Here is a 16,791-nt window from a genome sequence, read left to right as displayed (position 1 = left end):
AACATAGGCTAGTATACTGCAGCATACTTTGAGTAGTATTCAAAACTATAAGGGTTCCAAATGACTATTCTGCTTATTTTGCTGGGCATTTGTTCAGTGTAGAACAACATGTGTTCAAAATACATTTTTTTCAGCCCCAGAAATGGAAGTGTATGTTGGGATTTTTGTTCTCAGGAGGCTCTGGATTTCTTTCAGTATGAGAGGCTTCCTGTGCCGGAACATATGGAGTGCATTATAGAACAATTCAAACATCCAAAATTATATTTTTAAAAACTGTTAACACAGAGTGGGTGGGAGAAGGATCTAACCCTGTTGCTTAACTTCATGCCTGATTATTGAGAAACCCACTGATAAAAGAAAACACAGAGATTGCAAAAGAAATGTTGCTATGGCTCTATGCTACTAAAAGATGATGAATTAACATGTCTCTGAAAGAAAGCCAAGCAAAGCTGAAACTTGGAAATGTTTCCTTGAAAAGGAAGTCTCACTTCCTTTTACTGGTCTGTATTGAAGCAGCAATTGTCTAGAAATAAGCTTATGTTTGCCATTCATTTTGGGGAAAGAGGAATTAAAGACTCAGCACTGAAAACCTTAATGGTATGCATTATAGAAATTTGTGCTGTGATAAAGTATATTAAGAGAACTGGGGGAGGCAAGGTGAGCCAAGTGAATGAATATCATCAGATGGTTTCACATTTTCTCTTCCACATTTGTTTGGCCTGGCAGAATAGAACATCTGGTTTCTAATTCTAGCACTGACATGGAACTGCACTATCTTATTATTCGTCTTCAAAATATTTACACACACACACACACACATTATATATACCTATCTTTCCATTTGGGCTAGCAACAGAATCAATAAAAACATTTTTTTACAGTATTGCCAGGCTATGCTTCAATATCTGAAATTTCAGTGAACAGTGTTGTAACAGAATCATAGCAAGAGGCGCCTTTAAAAAATCAATAGTTCATCCCAAAGTGTCCACTGTATAATGGAATGCAATATGGGACAAAGTTCAAGTTGCTATTTTGGCCAAAGAGTTTCAAAGCCAGCAAGTGAAAATGGTGAAGGCCTGTCTTATTTACCTATCTGCCACATGAAAAAACAACACTGAGAAAATGTTATTTGTTCACAAATGGAGCTTCGTTGTTGGGTATGGGTATAAGGAGATGTGTGGATCTCAGGTCATTTTTCTCTCTCTCTGCTAGCTGGATTACAGCAGCAACTGAACTCAAATGCACTCCAAACAATAATTGCCATGGTTCCTAAACATTGTAGACTCCTCTGATCATTTCAAACGTAACTACAGTGTTTGTTTCACTAAGAGAACTACACAGCAGATTTAAGGCTAAAAATGCAGGTTTAGTAAAAACAAAACATAAATCGCAGCCACAAGGATATGAGATACAAACAATGGTGAGAAGGCCCACTGCTCACATGCTCTGTTTATTTAATCTCTGAATCCTCCCTTTGACTGCAAGAATTATGGTTGCAGAATGCTGACAAAGTGGAGATATTATCCAAACTGCAATCCATTCACATAATTTGTGTTCTAAAAATGTACAGAACGGTTTTATCTATGGAAATGGCTGAATGGGAGGGAAACTGGAATGGAAAAAGTGGTGGAGATTGTGGTTTTATTGTTTATTTACTAAAGTATATTCTGCCCCTCCTCACTGGTTTTAAGCATTTTTCTAGTGGGTTGTATAAGGACAGGTCACCACCATCAGAATGCAGAGGCTGATCTAGAAGAGAAACAGTCATGTACTTTAGCTATATTTTGCAATGCATATTGTGCCACAGACAACTATACTTAACATAGAAATCACTACTTGAGGAGAACATTAGTCCTAGTGAATCCTGCTTTGGAGTGAGCACCTCCGAACCAAGAGGGACTTGGATCCATGTAATCATGCACAGGGTTGTGCTGTAAATGTTTAATCTCATAGCACCACAAATAGACATCATTCAAAATTTAAACCCTCACGTCTGCCTTATAATTAAACTCTCAATCTGCTCCTTTCAATGTGTCACATATCATTTCACATGGCTGATCATTTGCCATTTCCCCCTAAAATGAAAAATATATGAAAATAGCCTGAAAAAACCTACAACAACCCATATGAAAATATTAATAACTGGTTCAATAAACCAGATTGAATGCCTTGTCTAGAAAGTGGTTGCAGAAGCTATAGAATCAGTGTCTGCTGCAAACCTACCAAGGAGACACTAGACCTTCAAGCAACTCACCTCCAAACTTGGTTCTCCAACAATTTGTAATTGTTCCTTTTACCTAAAAAGAACTCTGCATGAAATTCATCACAGATTTTTTACTATTTTATCTTTATGGAGCTTAAACGTGAGTTTGGAAAGCCATTTCTTTCTAAAACTGCATTATAGGGTTATCTGTATGTATATAGTTATCTGAAATTAGCTTTTTGTGGTTGGTAGGCATCTGTTCTTTAAGAAGTCAGAAATGTTGCAAATGGCAGTTTTGAGCCTGAATCACTGTTAAAATGTGCTGCCACAAAACCTCTATTGCCATTTTTTATGCCATGACATTTTTTTTAAAAAAAAGCTGAATTTGTTTCGGAAAGACAGACAGACAGACTGGAGAGCAGATAGCAGAGTCATTTGTAAATAGCAAAAAAGAATTTCAAAAACAGCAGAAAGAAAAAAACTGATCACATACCACCGAGAAAAGAGTATTTTGCAACATTTCCACAGATAAAAACTTATAGTCTGTAATGGGCAGATGTGAACTAAAGTAGCAGATGTCACAAGTATGGCTGAAACATCCAACAGCTGGAATAGCTTCCTCTTTTCTGTGTGTCTTGCATTTGAACAGACACACAAGTGAGGGAGGGGAAAATACAATGTGACAAAAATGTTTAACACAACTCAGATGAAATGTACGAGCTGTTATAGCTTAGAGGCTAAAATGTACAGTGCATATAAGCGTAACACTGGAATGGACAAAAATGTCATCCAGACCCATTGCATGATGCAGGGTCATACATGCAGCAGCTGCACATACTTCACTCCAGTAAAGATAGTAATGGTAAAGGTTTTCCCCTGGTACTAAGTTCAGTCGTGTCCGACTCTGTGGGTTGGTGCTCATCTCCATTTCTAAGCCAAAGAGCCAGCATTGTCCCTAGACACCTCCTAGGTCATGTGGCTGGCATTCGATCCTGTTACCTTACCTTCTCGTCAAGGCAGTACCTATTGATCTACTCACATTTACATGTTTTTGAACTGCTAGATTGGTAGAAGCTGGGGCCAATAGGGGGAGCTCATGCTGCTCCCCAGATTCGAACCTGTGACCTTTCAGCCAGCAAGGTCAACAGCTCAGTGCTTTATTCCACTGCGCCACCAGGGGCTCCAGTAAAGATAAACCTACAAAATTCAAGAGCTGTTGAATATGCATACTGAATACATGTTGTCCTATGCTAAAGTCACTGGCTCCATCTAGAGAAATATCTACCAGACACTGGTTCTCCAAATCTCTTTGCTTTGTTATCTGATAATCATGACTTGGAGATGTCAACATTTAAAGTTAACAAACTATCTTCCAAACATCAGAACACTGTGAATGAGAATGGAGCAAACAGTTCATGATTCATGAAAGTGAGAAGAGGGATGGAGGACGTCAAAAACATGTTAGAAGTTATACAGTTCTCGGGAACTCCTACCTCCTGAGTTGAAAAAATGAATCTTTTTCTGGACATAATGCTAGCATGGGACCTTCTCCAGGGGAATTTTCTTCACATGAAGAGAACCCGGTTGCTGGTGAGTGCAGTCTGTCACACATGCAGACTCACTCCTTTTGAGGTATGTTTTTTTTCATAATTGGCTCTCAAACATACAGTGATGATTAGGAATATTTGTTTGTGCTACAGTAGTACTTACTGAGAACATCTACTCGTGTAATGATCTCGTCCCTGCAGTGTTTTTGGCAGGTTTGGTTGTCGGCTAGCCTTCCCGAGTTAAACAGCATACACTCAATGCAATCCCTTTGAAAGAGGAATCAGAGGAGAACAATCAGCAAGGCTTCCAACTTCACTTGTATTTCAAGCCTGCCCACCAGGTTTCTACTCAAACAAAATCTTTTTTTTTTCTGTAGCAACCACAAAGCAATCTGGACTACTTTGACAAATAAGTTACTGCAATATTTTCCCCAAATATGTAAGGAGACGCTACAGGACTTAATATTTTTAGCTTAAGCAACTAGGATGTGAAGGAGATAGCCCATATCACAGGAGCCAAAATTATGTTTAGCAACAATCCCTCTTTAATGTTAGAATTCACTTCAAAATTGCTGTGGTGCCCTAGGATCCAGTGCTTTCTTCAAGTGGGATGTAGTTTCATAAGCAACATATTTATGATCAGTGGCCAGTCATTGTCCATGGCACCTTTTGGAAATGACAACCAATGCATTGGCCTACAACCTCCTTAACATTAAACTGTGCCCAACAAAAAAATTATGTTATCCTTAGAGAAGATTATGGTTGTTTTACCCCTGAATCAGCTTGAAGTAACTCCTTTGGATCTTGTAGTGGAAGTTAACTGAGCTTGAATCCCTCTGTAAACATCCTCATAAAAGAATGAAGGGGCTAGTGATAGAAATAACTTTGGCGATGATTGCTGGAGTCCTACACATTGGAAACAGCCTGCTCTTTGACTTTTGGAAGCAAATACAAGCAGGACAGAAAATTAAAGGCATTGCTGCCTCTTAAGACTGAATCAACTTGGTATGACTAACTTGATATGACAGTGCAGGTTCCTTTTGCTAATTTTGCATTAATGTAATGGCTCTTTAATGTCTTTCAACATACAATATACATGTTACACATTATGGTTCCATGAATCTCCTGTCCTTGAGGAAATGGTGAAAAATATCAGTCAAATGCCTGACCGGCTATAATGCATGGGGAATGTGTTTGCATTTATAGTGGGAAGAAGAGGTCTTAAAGATCTTGCAGTCCAGAAACAATATACTATCTTTAAATGCAATAAAATGAATGCAAGCTAAATAGATTACTGTGCAAGTCTGAGACTGTTGACTTCTGACAAGTGGACCTGCCGAGCCTCTTAAACATAGATCCTTCCCAATTCTATTACCAGAGATCTTTCACTTGCCAAAAATGGAGCTTGAGACTTAATAAATGAAAAGCCTGAGATATGTTCTGTCTACAGTAAGCCATTTCAAACTTCATATAAGAGGATGCATGGACTTGAACATGGCTCTAGTACCACCAATGAGATCCTATCATCAATTTGCCATGTCAAGGGACTGCACTTTAGCTTGCTGGCACACTACCTTTTAGTGCTGCAGACACCTGGGCAGGTGGGACACTTCTCACAGGTCTCCCCAAAGGCACCAGGCTCTGTGCACTGGCATTTCCCACAGATGCAGTTCCCTCTTCCACTGCACATTTGACCATCATTGGAAAGGCATGCCTGTGTCTCTGTTGAGCAGTTGCAGTTGTCCCCAACGTAACCACGGTGGCACTTGCATTCCCCGCAGTGGCATTCTCCATGACCTAAAGGCAATAGAAATAAGAACAACTCATTTGAACTGATAATGAAATGGATTCACAGTTCCATAAGCAGGTCAAAATCCAGTACGGAGTAAATAACCAGTATACTTTATTGCTAATATCTTGCATTGTGGAGACAGTGTAAAATTCCCATATTTGCAATTACAAGATTCTTCCCCATTCGGCTTATCATCAAGTCCAGTTTTTAGCTGCAGGAATTCCTTCTCCATGGCCATTGAGTGACCAGTGGAGACTACTGAGCACTGGAGAAGCATCCAATTATACCTTTATAGCCAGGCATACAATAATGATAAATGACAATCTGCTGAGATCCCCAGAGGACCCCCAATACCCTCTCCTCTTCACTGGCCACTCAATGGGAGGCTTCTGTAGTCAAAAGTGAGAGTTGGAGGAAGATTTTGGTCACTGCACAAGCTCAGAAGAGAACTCCAAGCTCCAGAATGATAGAAAAGTGGGACTTGTAATGGCATAATAAACAGAATGATAGAAAACCAACCCTGGATATGTAATTGAAATCTCGCCATGGCCAAAACTTTTTAGTGTGGCTTTGAACAAGTTATAAGTTACTCTATATAAATAAAAATGTAATGTTCGTTTGTGGGATTAACATAACTCAAAAACCATGGGGCGAATTGACACCAAATTTGGACACAATACACCTATCATGCCAACAAGTGACCAACACTTATAAAAACCCTGAAAAACAGCGGAAGAGACTTAAAAATAAAAAATACATTATAACACATATAGACATATATACACACACAAACCACATATACACAGACTGGGCCATAGCAGCACGTGGCAGGGGACAGCTAGTATTTCATAATTCATCAGCTCACAATATTTTGTTTACTACTCTCTCCTTCACTCATGGTATATCTCAGAGTTACCCTATTCTATCCCAGGAATAATTCTGGCAGATAGTCAATCATCCAAAATGACCCAACAAATATTATCGCTGAACAAATGTCTCCTTTGTTCAGTGATAATAGGGGGCTGATCTAATTTCATAGGGGAAGGAGCTCCCACACAGCATGTTCCATTGCCAAACAGTTCTTACTATCAGGATGTTCTTCCTAATGTTTAAGTGAAATCTTTCTTTCCTGTAGTTTAAATCTATTGCTCCATTTCCTAGTCTCTGGAAACAACTTGCCCCCTGTCAATGGGACATCCTTAAAAACATCTCTTAATGTTTTCTTCTCCAGGCTAAACACACCTTAAGCTAGCCCTGCTAGGACATGATTTACAGACCTTTCAGTGGGAATTTATCTTTAAAAAACACCACACGAATGTATTATTTATGTTGTGGCCCTGTAGGAAACTGAACAGTAAACTAGGTGGACCATGTGGGGTTCATATGGCATGGCATCATATTCACACATCTCTGAGTGTTCAACACTTTGTTGTACTTTAATTCACAATTGAAATACTGTGATTTGCCTCAATAAATTCTGGGCAACAACCCCAAGAAGTCACATAAGAAGTTGAATCCGCTTGTGAACAATTCTAGTGCCAGATGGTCTCAGATTAAAGACACCTGTTTCTGGACATTTGCTGAGTTTGCTGGAGAACTTATTTAAAGCAGCAGAATGGAGACCAAGGAGCTATCAAAACAAGTCTAGGATCAAGGCTCTTCAGGACTGAAACAATATTGATAGAGCTAAATGCAATTCAATGGTATAGGAAACCTGCTTCAGTCTGTGAGACTTTGGGGAAGAGGATAGAGAGCCATTTTTCAACAAGGCAATGTCCCTAAACACCCAATTTGAGAAACTTTTGCAAGACCTAAACACGTGTTCACCAGAAGTCAACATACAGCTTAACACATCTGTTGAAATGTTACCATGATGAATCGACAAAAAGGGCAAAAGAACGACGAATAAGACTTATCCAACTGTGCAATAACCGCTGCCAAGGGTTCTTCTATTTGGTGTGTGAGAGTGAATTTTATGCAACAAACACATGCCAATTTGCTTTGTTTACTAAACTTTAATGCCATAATAAAAGTACTTTGCAGTTCCACAACATTTGTGGGCACCAAGTGGCAAGAAGGCCAATTATAATTTTGTTAGTTAGTTTAAACCAATTCCAGGCTGTGACACAAGAAAATGTGGAGAAGTCAAGATGTATGTGACTACATCTACAAGTCACTGTGTGTAATTTGTCCCTCTTCCCCTTCTTCCCAGATACAGTACATGGTTATTCATGTTTGGCGCTTATGCCGACAGTCATGTCATCACATCCCTAGAGTTGATTTCATACATTGCAGGACTGTTTCTCTTATTGTAAGCACAACATCTGCGCCTGGATAAGCTCAGCTGGAACGACAGTACTGGCTTGATGTAAAAACAAAATAAACACATACGTAGTTCAGAAGTCACCAAATAATGCATAGTTCAGTTCATGACCCATGCATAGTTCAGTTCATGACCCTCTCTTTCTTCTGGTTTCTAATTAATTTGGCCCCTTCGACATAGCTGTATAAAATCCGCATTGAAATTGATTATATGGCAGTGTGGATTCAGATAATCCAGTTCAAAGCCGATATTGTGGATTATCTGCCTTAATATTCTGGGTTATATGGCTGTGTGGAAGGGCCCATAGTAAGTTTAAAAAAAAAACTTGGGGCCCTTCAACACAGCCCTATATCCCAGAATATCAAAGCAGAAAATCCCACATTATCTGCTTTGAACTTGAATATATTGTAATGTGGACTCAGATAACCTAGTTCAAAGCAACTATTGTGGGATTTTCTGCCTTAATATTCCGTGATATAGGGCTGTGTGGAAGGGCCCTCAGAGGCATGAAGAATTCCCAATCCTAGTGGATTCTGCATGGAAACTTTTAGATAGGTAGGTAGGTAGGTAGGTAGGTAGATAGATCTCTCTCTCTCTTTCTATGTATACATACATGCACACAAGTACGCGCAAACATGTATGAGCACACACACACACAAGCATACATACCAGAAACATTTACTATTTGTAATGGGGTGTCTTGGGGAAGTATTCCTGCTTTTAAAATAAATGCTACAATAGCCATATATACAAATCTACCTAGTTATATTGAATATTCCAATATCAAAAAAGAAAAAAGAGAAAGTGCATTCTAGTGGTTAGTGGTTCAACATAAGGATCAAAGTAACATACCAAGATTGAGTGACTAAGGGGTTTCTAGTATAATATTCTCCTTATTTCAGGGACTTTAAAATGCATGTTTATATAAAGCTCTGAAGAGCCTAACTCTTTTTATGAATATTCAGTTGAAACGAAATGGCAAACATATGTCAGCAAGGAGACAACCAGAAAAGTTGTTTCAAAACGTATTTTTGTTCAACATATACAAAACATATATTTATGTTTATAAACAGCATCAAGATATATGCATCTTGTTTTCTAGCATATGTAATTTTTCTTTAGTAGGTAAAGGTAAAGGTTTTACCCTGACATTGTCCAGTCACGTCTGACTCTGGGGGTTGGTGCCAAAGAGCCGGCATTGTCTGTAGACACCTCCAAGGTCATGTGGCTGGCATGACTGCATGGAGCTGATCTACTCACATTTGCATGTTTCACATTTGCATGTTGTCGAACTGCTAGGTTGGCAGAAGCTGGGGCTGACAGTGAAAGCTCATGCCGCTCCCCGGATTCGAACCTGTGACCTTTCGGTCAACAAGTTTAGCAGCTCAGCGGATTAACTCACTGTGCCACCGGTGGCTTTGCATTTTATAAAATCAAATACATTATTTGCTTTGGGTTTTTTCCATCTGATTGATTGATGCTGTTTAGCAGAAATGCTTTTCATACTCCAAATGCAACTTCCCCGTAAGCAGTTTCTTCTATCCGGACTCATAAATTAAACACCAAATATTTCCAGCTGAAAGCAGTAAGCTGAAAGCTTTATTTAAAATTAATAGCCTACTTTATTAAAGTGCTTTTATAAAAATGGCAGATTGCTAATTGGAAGGCTTTCATGTACTATTTTCAGCAGCTCTCTTTTCTGGATAATCTCTGTGCTTTATATCATCAGTGATTGGCAAGAGAGTAAGGAATTAACTACAACCCTGATCCAGCGTGGATTTCATGAATCTTGGTTTCTTTGTAGGAACACCAAAGAGGCCAGTGCTGCAGCTGCTAAGGCATACATACAGCCCTGTAAAAAAAACTTTTAGGAAACAGGTGTATGTGAACAACTCATATTATGATCAGAGCTGCTTTATAGATACTACTGTGAATTACAATAGTAATAATATGTAACATTGACACGGTCTTATCAAAACAAAGACAGGTGTGATGTGTTTCATGTCAGAGACCAACTGAGAAAATGAGCTCTTTGGTATGACAGCTTCACATTCAAGCAAATTTTGCAACATTTGCATGTGGTCAAAGAACAATGTGAGAATTATCCCTTGATGAATGAAGAGATTAACCTGTGGTGTTTGTTTTGCTGTCTGTGACCCTGTTCAGAAGATTGCACCTCACTTTCTGTTCCTGGGAGAATAAGATTTTGAAAAACTGGCTTGCTGTGGAAACAAGGATTGGGGATAAAACTTCAATGAAAATCCCTTTTCTCCATGCTAACGTTTCCAGGAATGAATTTCCCTTCCAAGGAGGAGATTTCTCTCAGTTCCTGTTGTCTCACCCCCGTTTTTAACTATTAGTCATTTGTAAGTCGGATGTTTGTAACTCGGAAACTGCCTGAATTTACCTTTAATGCTTTCCACTTCCATTTTGACACATTGGCTATAATAATGATTCTAAACTCTTTTTACAATGAAGTTAAGACCAGTGATAACATACCTACAAGTTTAAAGCCTAGGAGGACATGCAACGATCAGAAGGCCTTTGGAAACCATGATCTTATGGATCTGGTCTCTCATTTGCAACAGTAAGAAAACAAGATTGAGCTGCTTTCATTGCAGCAATCCTGTAAGGTTTCTTTTTCGCAATCCAATACACTATGACTACTGTCTTGATGCAACTGCAAGCACATGAGAGAAGAGGGTTTACTAAAATTGAAGTTTTGGAACAGGAGATATATGTGAGGATGGAGAGGATTTGCCTAATGCTTCCACACCATGTGCTGAAATATTGCATGAATCTTTGTGGTGTTGTAAGTTTACACAAATGCTCCAATGCAGTTTGCTGGATTTTTTATCCAATGTGAAAATGCTTACAATTCAAATTCAGGGGAGACACACACATGGAGCCCTTACTGAAACTGGAAGATAGTACTCCTTCAAGTTCAGTTTCTGGCTGTGCAATGTTGATGTTCAATGCAAGGGTCATGTAGCATAATCATTGCAACAGCAGTGCCCTTACTGAAATGCAAGAGTTGACTCAGTGCAATCCTGATGCAGAATCTCAGCCATGATGTTTATACATGGCTGCAGTTGTCCTTTCCCTAACCAACCAGCACTTCACCACCTTCTGACCTCCCAGGAAATATGAAGAGACCAAGTGAAACAGAAAAACCTTGTCTCTGAATAGCAAGAAAACAGTTAAGATAGAAAGTAGTGGTAGAGCTTCTCCCCCTCGCCCCAAAACCAAGCCTACATTTACCAAAATACATTCCTCATCTCAACCAGTGGGATGGAGAGATGAGACTGAGCCAGACACACAAAATTCCACACATTTATGAGAAACAGCCCACTGCTGCTAATGAAACAAAACAAAAGCAAGGGCTGGAGAGATACGCTGCTGAGTCTCGCTGTCGCTCAAGCACTCGGCACAATATTGTCTTGGCCTCCGCTGCCCTGCTTTCTGTATGCATCCTTGTTAAATGAAAAGACACATTAAAGAGGCTAACTCCCCCTCATCTCCTCCCCTTCCCCTTCCCCCCTTCCTCTGCCTTTGGCTTTTCACAAAAGCCTCAAGAGCACCGTCCAATTAAAGAGATTTGGCACAGCTTCAGATGCCAACCTCCACGCTGTGGTTTTCTGCAATTTGTTCACAGGGACACATGCAGGGCTTCATAATTTGCATCTGGGCTTTACAATTAGATTAAAATGGATGGCTCCATTTTCACATAGCCCACATGGAAACACCAAGGATCACCCCATGTATCTTACACGGTAGTGATCTAGTTGCCATTTTTGAACAGAGATGGGAACTCTGCTAAGACAAGCAAGGATCCTTATGCCCTTAGCAACTAGTTAAGAGGAAGCATTATAATACTATTTGCCTCCCAGAGACAGGCTTTCTACTTAATCTGTCTTGGGCTGGATCTTCATCAACCAACCCTTACGTAGCTTCAGAGGGACTTCATTCCCTTAGCTATCCAGGGGGTTCAATGGGCTCATATGCAGTGGGATACAAATTACATAGGATATGAAAAACTATTAAAATAGGTCATCTGTAAAGAAAGACACAGGAAGAGGCTTTGAACTTTGGAAGGTCTGGATGTTTGAATTTATAAGGGAGTGTAATAAGGAGGAGTGCCTCCTTAGGCAAACAACTTAAGCAACTTCCCCTTCTTTCCATTACTCAGCAAGACAGGAGCCTTAACTTCTGTCTGCATTCCTAAATGGCACAAATAACTAAGCATCAACTCAAGTGATATGCAGTGAATTGTTGAAGGCTTTCGTGGCCAGAATCACTGGTTTGTTGTAAGTTTTTCGGGCTGTATGGCCATGTTCTAGAAGCATTCTTTTCTGACGTTTCGCATGCATCTATGACAGGCCTCCTCAGAGGTTGTGAGACCTCACAACCTCTGAGGAGGCCTGCCATAGATGCAGGTGAAACGTCAGGAGAGAATGCTTCTAGAACATGGCCATAGAGCCCGAAAAACCTACAACAACCCAAATATGCAGTGAATTTGCAGTAAGACAACACTGGGCTCTGCTTGCTATTTTTACTGCATTAGCAGCGCAAAAAGAAAACCAATCAAAAGAAATGAAATTTTCATGAACGAATTACAGTCTGGTCATCATTTCCAATATACATATGTAGTTGGTAAATCTCTGAACAATTTGAGGTTGTCCAACTGGAACTATGCATAAATTAAGGCAATTGGGAGCAAGGAAAATGTCATTACTGTAAAGGCAGGCATGTGCGCATCTACACAGGTCACTTCCTTCTGTTTGGGGAGACAGAAGATAATGAATGAGCCAAATTACAGGATAAAAAACAATTAAAAGTCTTGTCAATGTTAAACATCAAACAATATGGCCTGCCACTACAAAAGAAAACCCACCCTATTATGAACAATATGACTTTTTAAAAACGTCTGCAGACAAAAAAAAAAAACTAGAGTCAGCATTTCAAGAGAACCAAAACAAAATAAACTGAAAAATAAAAATAAAAATATGAATTAAAAAACTGTGCTCATCATGCCTTTTTTTTCCATGTCAGGAGCGACTTGAGAAACTGCAAGTCACTTCTGGTGTGAGAGAATTGGCCGTCTGCAAGGACATTGCCCAGGGGATGCCCAGATGTTTGATGTTTTACCACTCTTGTGTGATCCTTCTCTCATGAGCCCTCATAGGGAGGTGACAGAGGGAGTTCAACCCATTCTCCCCGGATTCGGACCACTGACCTGTCAGTCAGGAGTCCCGCCAGGGGCTCCTTCTTGTCGTGATCTAGCATGGGTATTGAACATACATGAAAGAGCCAAGTTGTATTTGTTATATTATCTGAAATATGATACAGACTTTGACAATCTAGAAGCCCCTAAATAAAACAGAGCTACTTCTCCCATTCCTGTTAGTAGGGTTGCTAGGTGAAACATAACTCAGGGCTCCTTCACCTTTAACGGTTCTAAAAGAGGGAATTTCAGCAGGTTTGGCTTATCATGCAAGTAGCACCTGCTGACATTTCTTTTTCTACTCATACATTAAATGCACAGGAATTTTGTCCCTTATTTCACCTGGCAGCCCTACGTATGAGTTTTTGTAATTCTCAGAGTGGCAATACAAATGAAGCAATCTACTTTACTGAGCTTTCTGGCTAAAACTTAGAAATGGAGGAGGCTACACATGAAAAATTATTGAGGGTCAGGACAAATAAAACTGGCTCAACTTTTCTGCATTGTTGCCCCTCTTTCCTCTGTATGAATTCTAAAAATCAGGGGAGATATGCACTATAATCAATAATGAGAAGAGAGCATTGATGATGGTTATATAAATACAGTATATCACCAAGAGAGAGTTGATGATGCTCATGTAAAAGCAATGCATGTTCGCAATATTTCATCATCCGTTCCATCTCTGAGTATCCTGGTGGTCTGCATCTCACCTGCTCTTCATATAAAAAAGAAGCCAAACCAGCCACAGAATCTGTGGAGCTCATGATGTAGAGTGAAACCACACCCAACCTTACTTCAGAAAGAGCAAAGATTACTTCACCAAACTCATCCTATTAATTATTAAGGCATATAATATCATGGGGAAAGAAGCAAGCACTCACATTAGTAATTTTGCAGGGAATGTGGCATTCATCCAGCTATTCCCAAGGATGCTTGTCTGCAATATTTATTTTCCAATTACATAGTGTCATGCGCTGTATTTTTCAAAATACAGGCTAAGTCATCATTGTCTCACTCCTCTTTGCTTCCCCAGCCATCACACACACACCCTTGTTTTGATGGCCTCAGCAAGTGTTAGGAAAGGACTGGAACTAATTTAGCATTTCTTCAAATGTGCTCCAGATGAAGGCCTTTCTTTGCAAAAAGTATTGTGTTCCTCTTTTTCTGCAGACAAGAAGCTTCAAATCAATAGAGTTCTCACCTTTGTCACACACTGAAAACATGCAGAATGTCTTTTTAAAAAACCATTTGGATTTTTCATTATGATAACCTTGCACTGGCAACAATGCTTTCTAATACATCTTATTCATGTATCCCATTCATGTTTATGCACCACCAGGCAGTGTGATTTATACTTCACTTCTGTTTTCACCATGTCAACTTGATTTAACAAGCCATACTTGAATCTGTCCTTGTGTATATTGCCTCTCCGCTTGCTGTTCTCCTTTAAGCTCATGTCATATTAAAGGATAATTGATTGAAAGGGCCACTGTATTTCTTGCCTTCAGCACACACTTAGGTCCCTAAAAAAAGTAAACAAGAGTAGAGAAGGGAAGTAGATCCACTGTAATTCTTATTCTGCTCCTAGTTACTCCTGCTTTAATCCTTGAAAAGCCTAAACATATAGGTACATGTCTTGGCATACAAGTTAGAGAACAGAAAGATATCTCTGTGTCAACAAACCCATTATTCTTTTGGTAGTTAGTCAGGCGATCCCTCGTAGTCCTCCAAGTGTAGTGTCCTGGCAGTGGGTCCACAGGTGACTGTGGAGCCCTATTCTTGATCTGCATCTTCTCCCGCAGTGAGGGCATCGGTTTCCAGGTGGAAGGAGGTCGGGGTTGGCTTGATGCGCCTTCCTCTTGGCATGTTTTTCTCTTTTGCCCTCCATTTGTGGCTCTTCAAATACTACAGCACTACTGGTCACAGCTGACTTCCAACTGGAGCGCTCAAGGGCCAGGGCTTCCCAGTTCTCAGTGTCTATACCAGAGTTCTTAAGGTTGGCTTTGAGCCCATCTTTAAATCTCTTTTCCTGTCCTCCGATATTCCGTTTTCTGTTCTTGAGTTCGGAATAGAGCAACTACTTTGGGAGACGGTGGTTGAGCATCCGGACAACGTGGCCGGCCCAGCGGAGTTGATGGCGGAGGACCATCGCTTCAATGCTGGTGGTCTTTGCTTCTTCCAGCATGCTAACATTTGTCCGCTTGTCTTCCCAAGAGATTTGCAGGATTTTCCGGAGGCAACGCTGATGGAATTGTTCCAGGAGTTGCATGTGACATCTGTAGACAGTCCACATTTCGCAGGCATATAGTAGGGTTGAGAGGACAATAGCTTTATAAGCAAGCACCTTGGTATCCCCACAGATGTATCTCTAGGTATTTATGCTCCCTCACATATACACACCTCACCAACCTGTTACTGATATGAGCATGCTAAGTGCAACTTGTGTGTGCCTTTATCCTTATTTGATGGGGCAGCTATTCTCTCACCCTTGTACTACATCTCACAACCTCCCTTTTACAGCTGTCAGGTCCCAGGAAAGGCAGCTGTGGCTTCTTACTGCTGGGAAAGGATGAGATGAGTCAATTCAGACCACAAAAACACAGCTGCTGTAGGCTTCTGAGGAAAGAAAAAGGAGGCCACACTCCATCCATAAAGCAAACCCTGATTTCTTTTCTCTTCCTATACTGAGCTGTTACTTTATGGAGTGCATCTACATTGTAGAATTAATGCAGTTTGGCATTACTCTTACTGTCAAAGGAATTGTAGTTTTACAAGGTCTTCAGCCAGGCCCGTAGCCAGGATTTCGTTTCGGGGGGGGGCTAAAAAAATTTTCAGGGGGGGTTTGGGGGGGGCTGAGTTTCGGGGGGGGGGGCTGAGTCTGAGTGAAAGATGGTCTAGCCTAGCAAACCTTTTGTATAATTACCCCAATACCCCCATACATATGGGATATATTGAGTATGGTGATCAGATCATGATATGAATAAACATAACAGTTTAAATAATGCACCAGTAAGGCCTTTTCGCGAACCACCATGAGAATTTCGGGGGGGGCTGAAGCCCCCCGAGCCCCCCCCCTGGCTACATGCCTGTCTTCAGCTTTCATTGCCAAAGAGTGTTGATACCTCGCCAATTTTCAATTCCCATGATTCCACAGCATTGAGCCAGGGCAGTAAAAATGTGCCAAACTGCATTAATTCCACAGTGTAGATGCAGCCATGGTCTAAATTACACCTCTTCCCTGGCAGCCAGGGGAATGAGAAGGAAGTAGAATTGTAATAGTTATATTCCAATGTATGATCTTTACCAAATGAGCATTCAAAAACAATCCAAACATCTGGTGCAATTGAACAAAAAAGAAAAAAAAGAAAACCAACAGTCCTCAAATGTCAAAAGCACCTATGGAGATTAAGGATTTGGAAGATGTTCAAAAGAACATATTCATGTACCTGAAGAGAAGATTATAGATATTCCAGGGAAGGAGCAAATACAATGGGCATCAGAACATTTCCTTGTTCCAGTTTTAAAAATGATAGAAAAGCTAGTTATTCACTGTGTGCCTCCAATTCATGAATGACTGGTCCTTATATTTGATTTATACTAGGCTGGCTGGATTAATCCTTTATGCTGAAAATGCTACGGAGTGGGAGACCACACAAACTACTCTGCCTCACCTAATATGATTATAAAGGGAGCAAACCAGTC

General features: G+C 40.2%; 1 protein-coding gene across 1 annotated transcript in view; it reads right to left on the bottom strand.

Annotated features, from left to right (window-relative positions):
• The window catches only part of ITGB5 (integrin subunit beta 5), a 76,307-nt gene that overhangs the window by 3,272 nt on the left and 56,244 nt on the right, over window positions 1–16,791 (bottom strand). Inside the window, exons 11-12 of the mRNA XM_060775020.2 lie at window positions 5,325–5,547; window positions 3,914–4,017 (exon numbers count right to left, since the gene is read on the bottom strand). Of these exons, the coding sequence (XP_060631003.2) occupies window positions 3,914–4,017; window positions 5,325–5,547 (327 nt within the window). The remainder of the gene's footprint in view (window positions 1–3,913; window positions 4,018–5,324; window positions 5,548–16,791) is intronic.

This window comes from Anolis sagrei, chromosome 1 (assembly GCF_037176765.1).
Source record: "Anolis sagrei isolate rAnoSag1 chromosome 1, rAnoSag1.mat, whole genome shotgun sequence".
Lineage (NCBI taxonomy): Eukaryota > Metazoa > Chordata > Lepidosauria > Squamata > Dactyloidae > Anolis > Anolis sagrei.
This window is presented reverse-complemented; position numbering and strand designations above follow the sequence as displayed.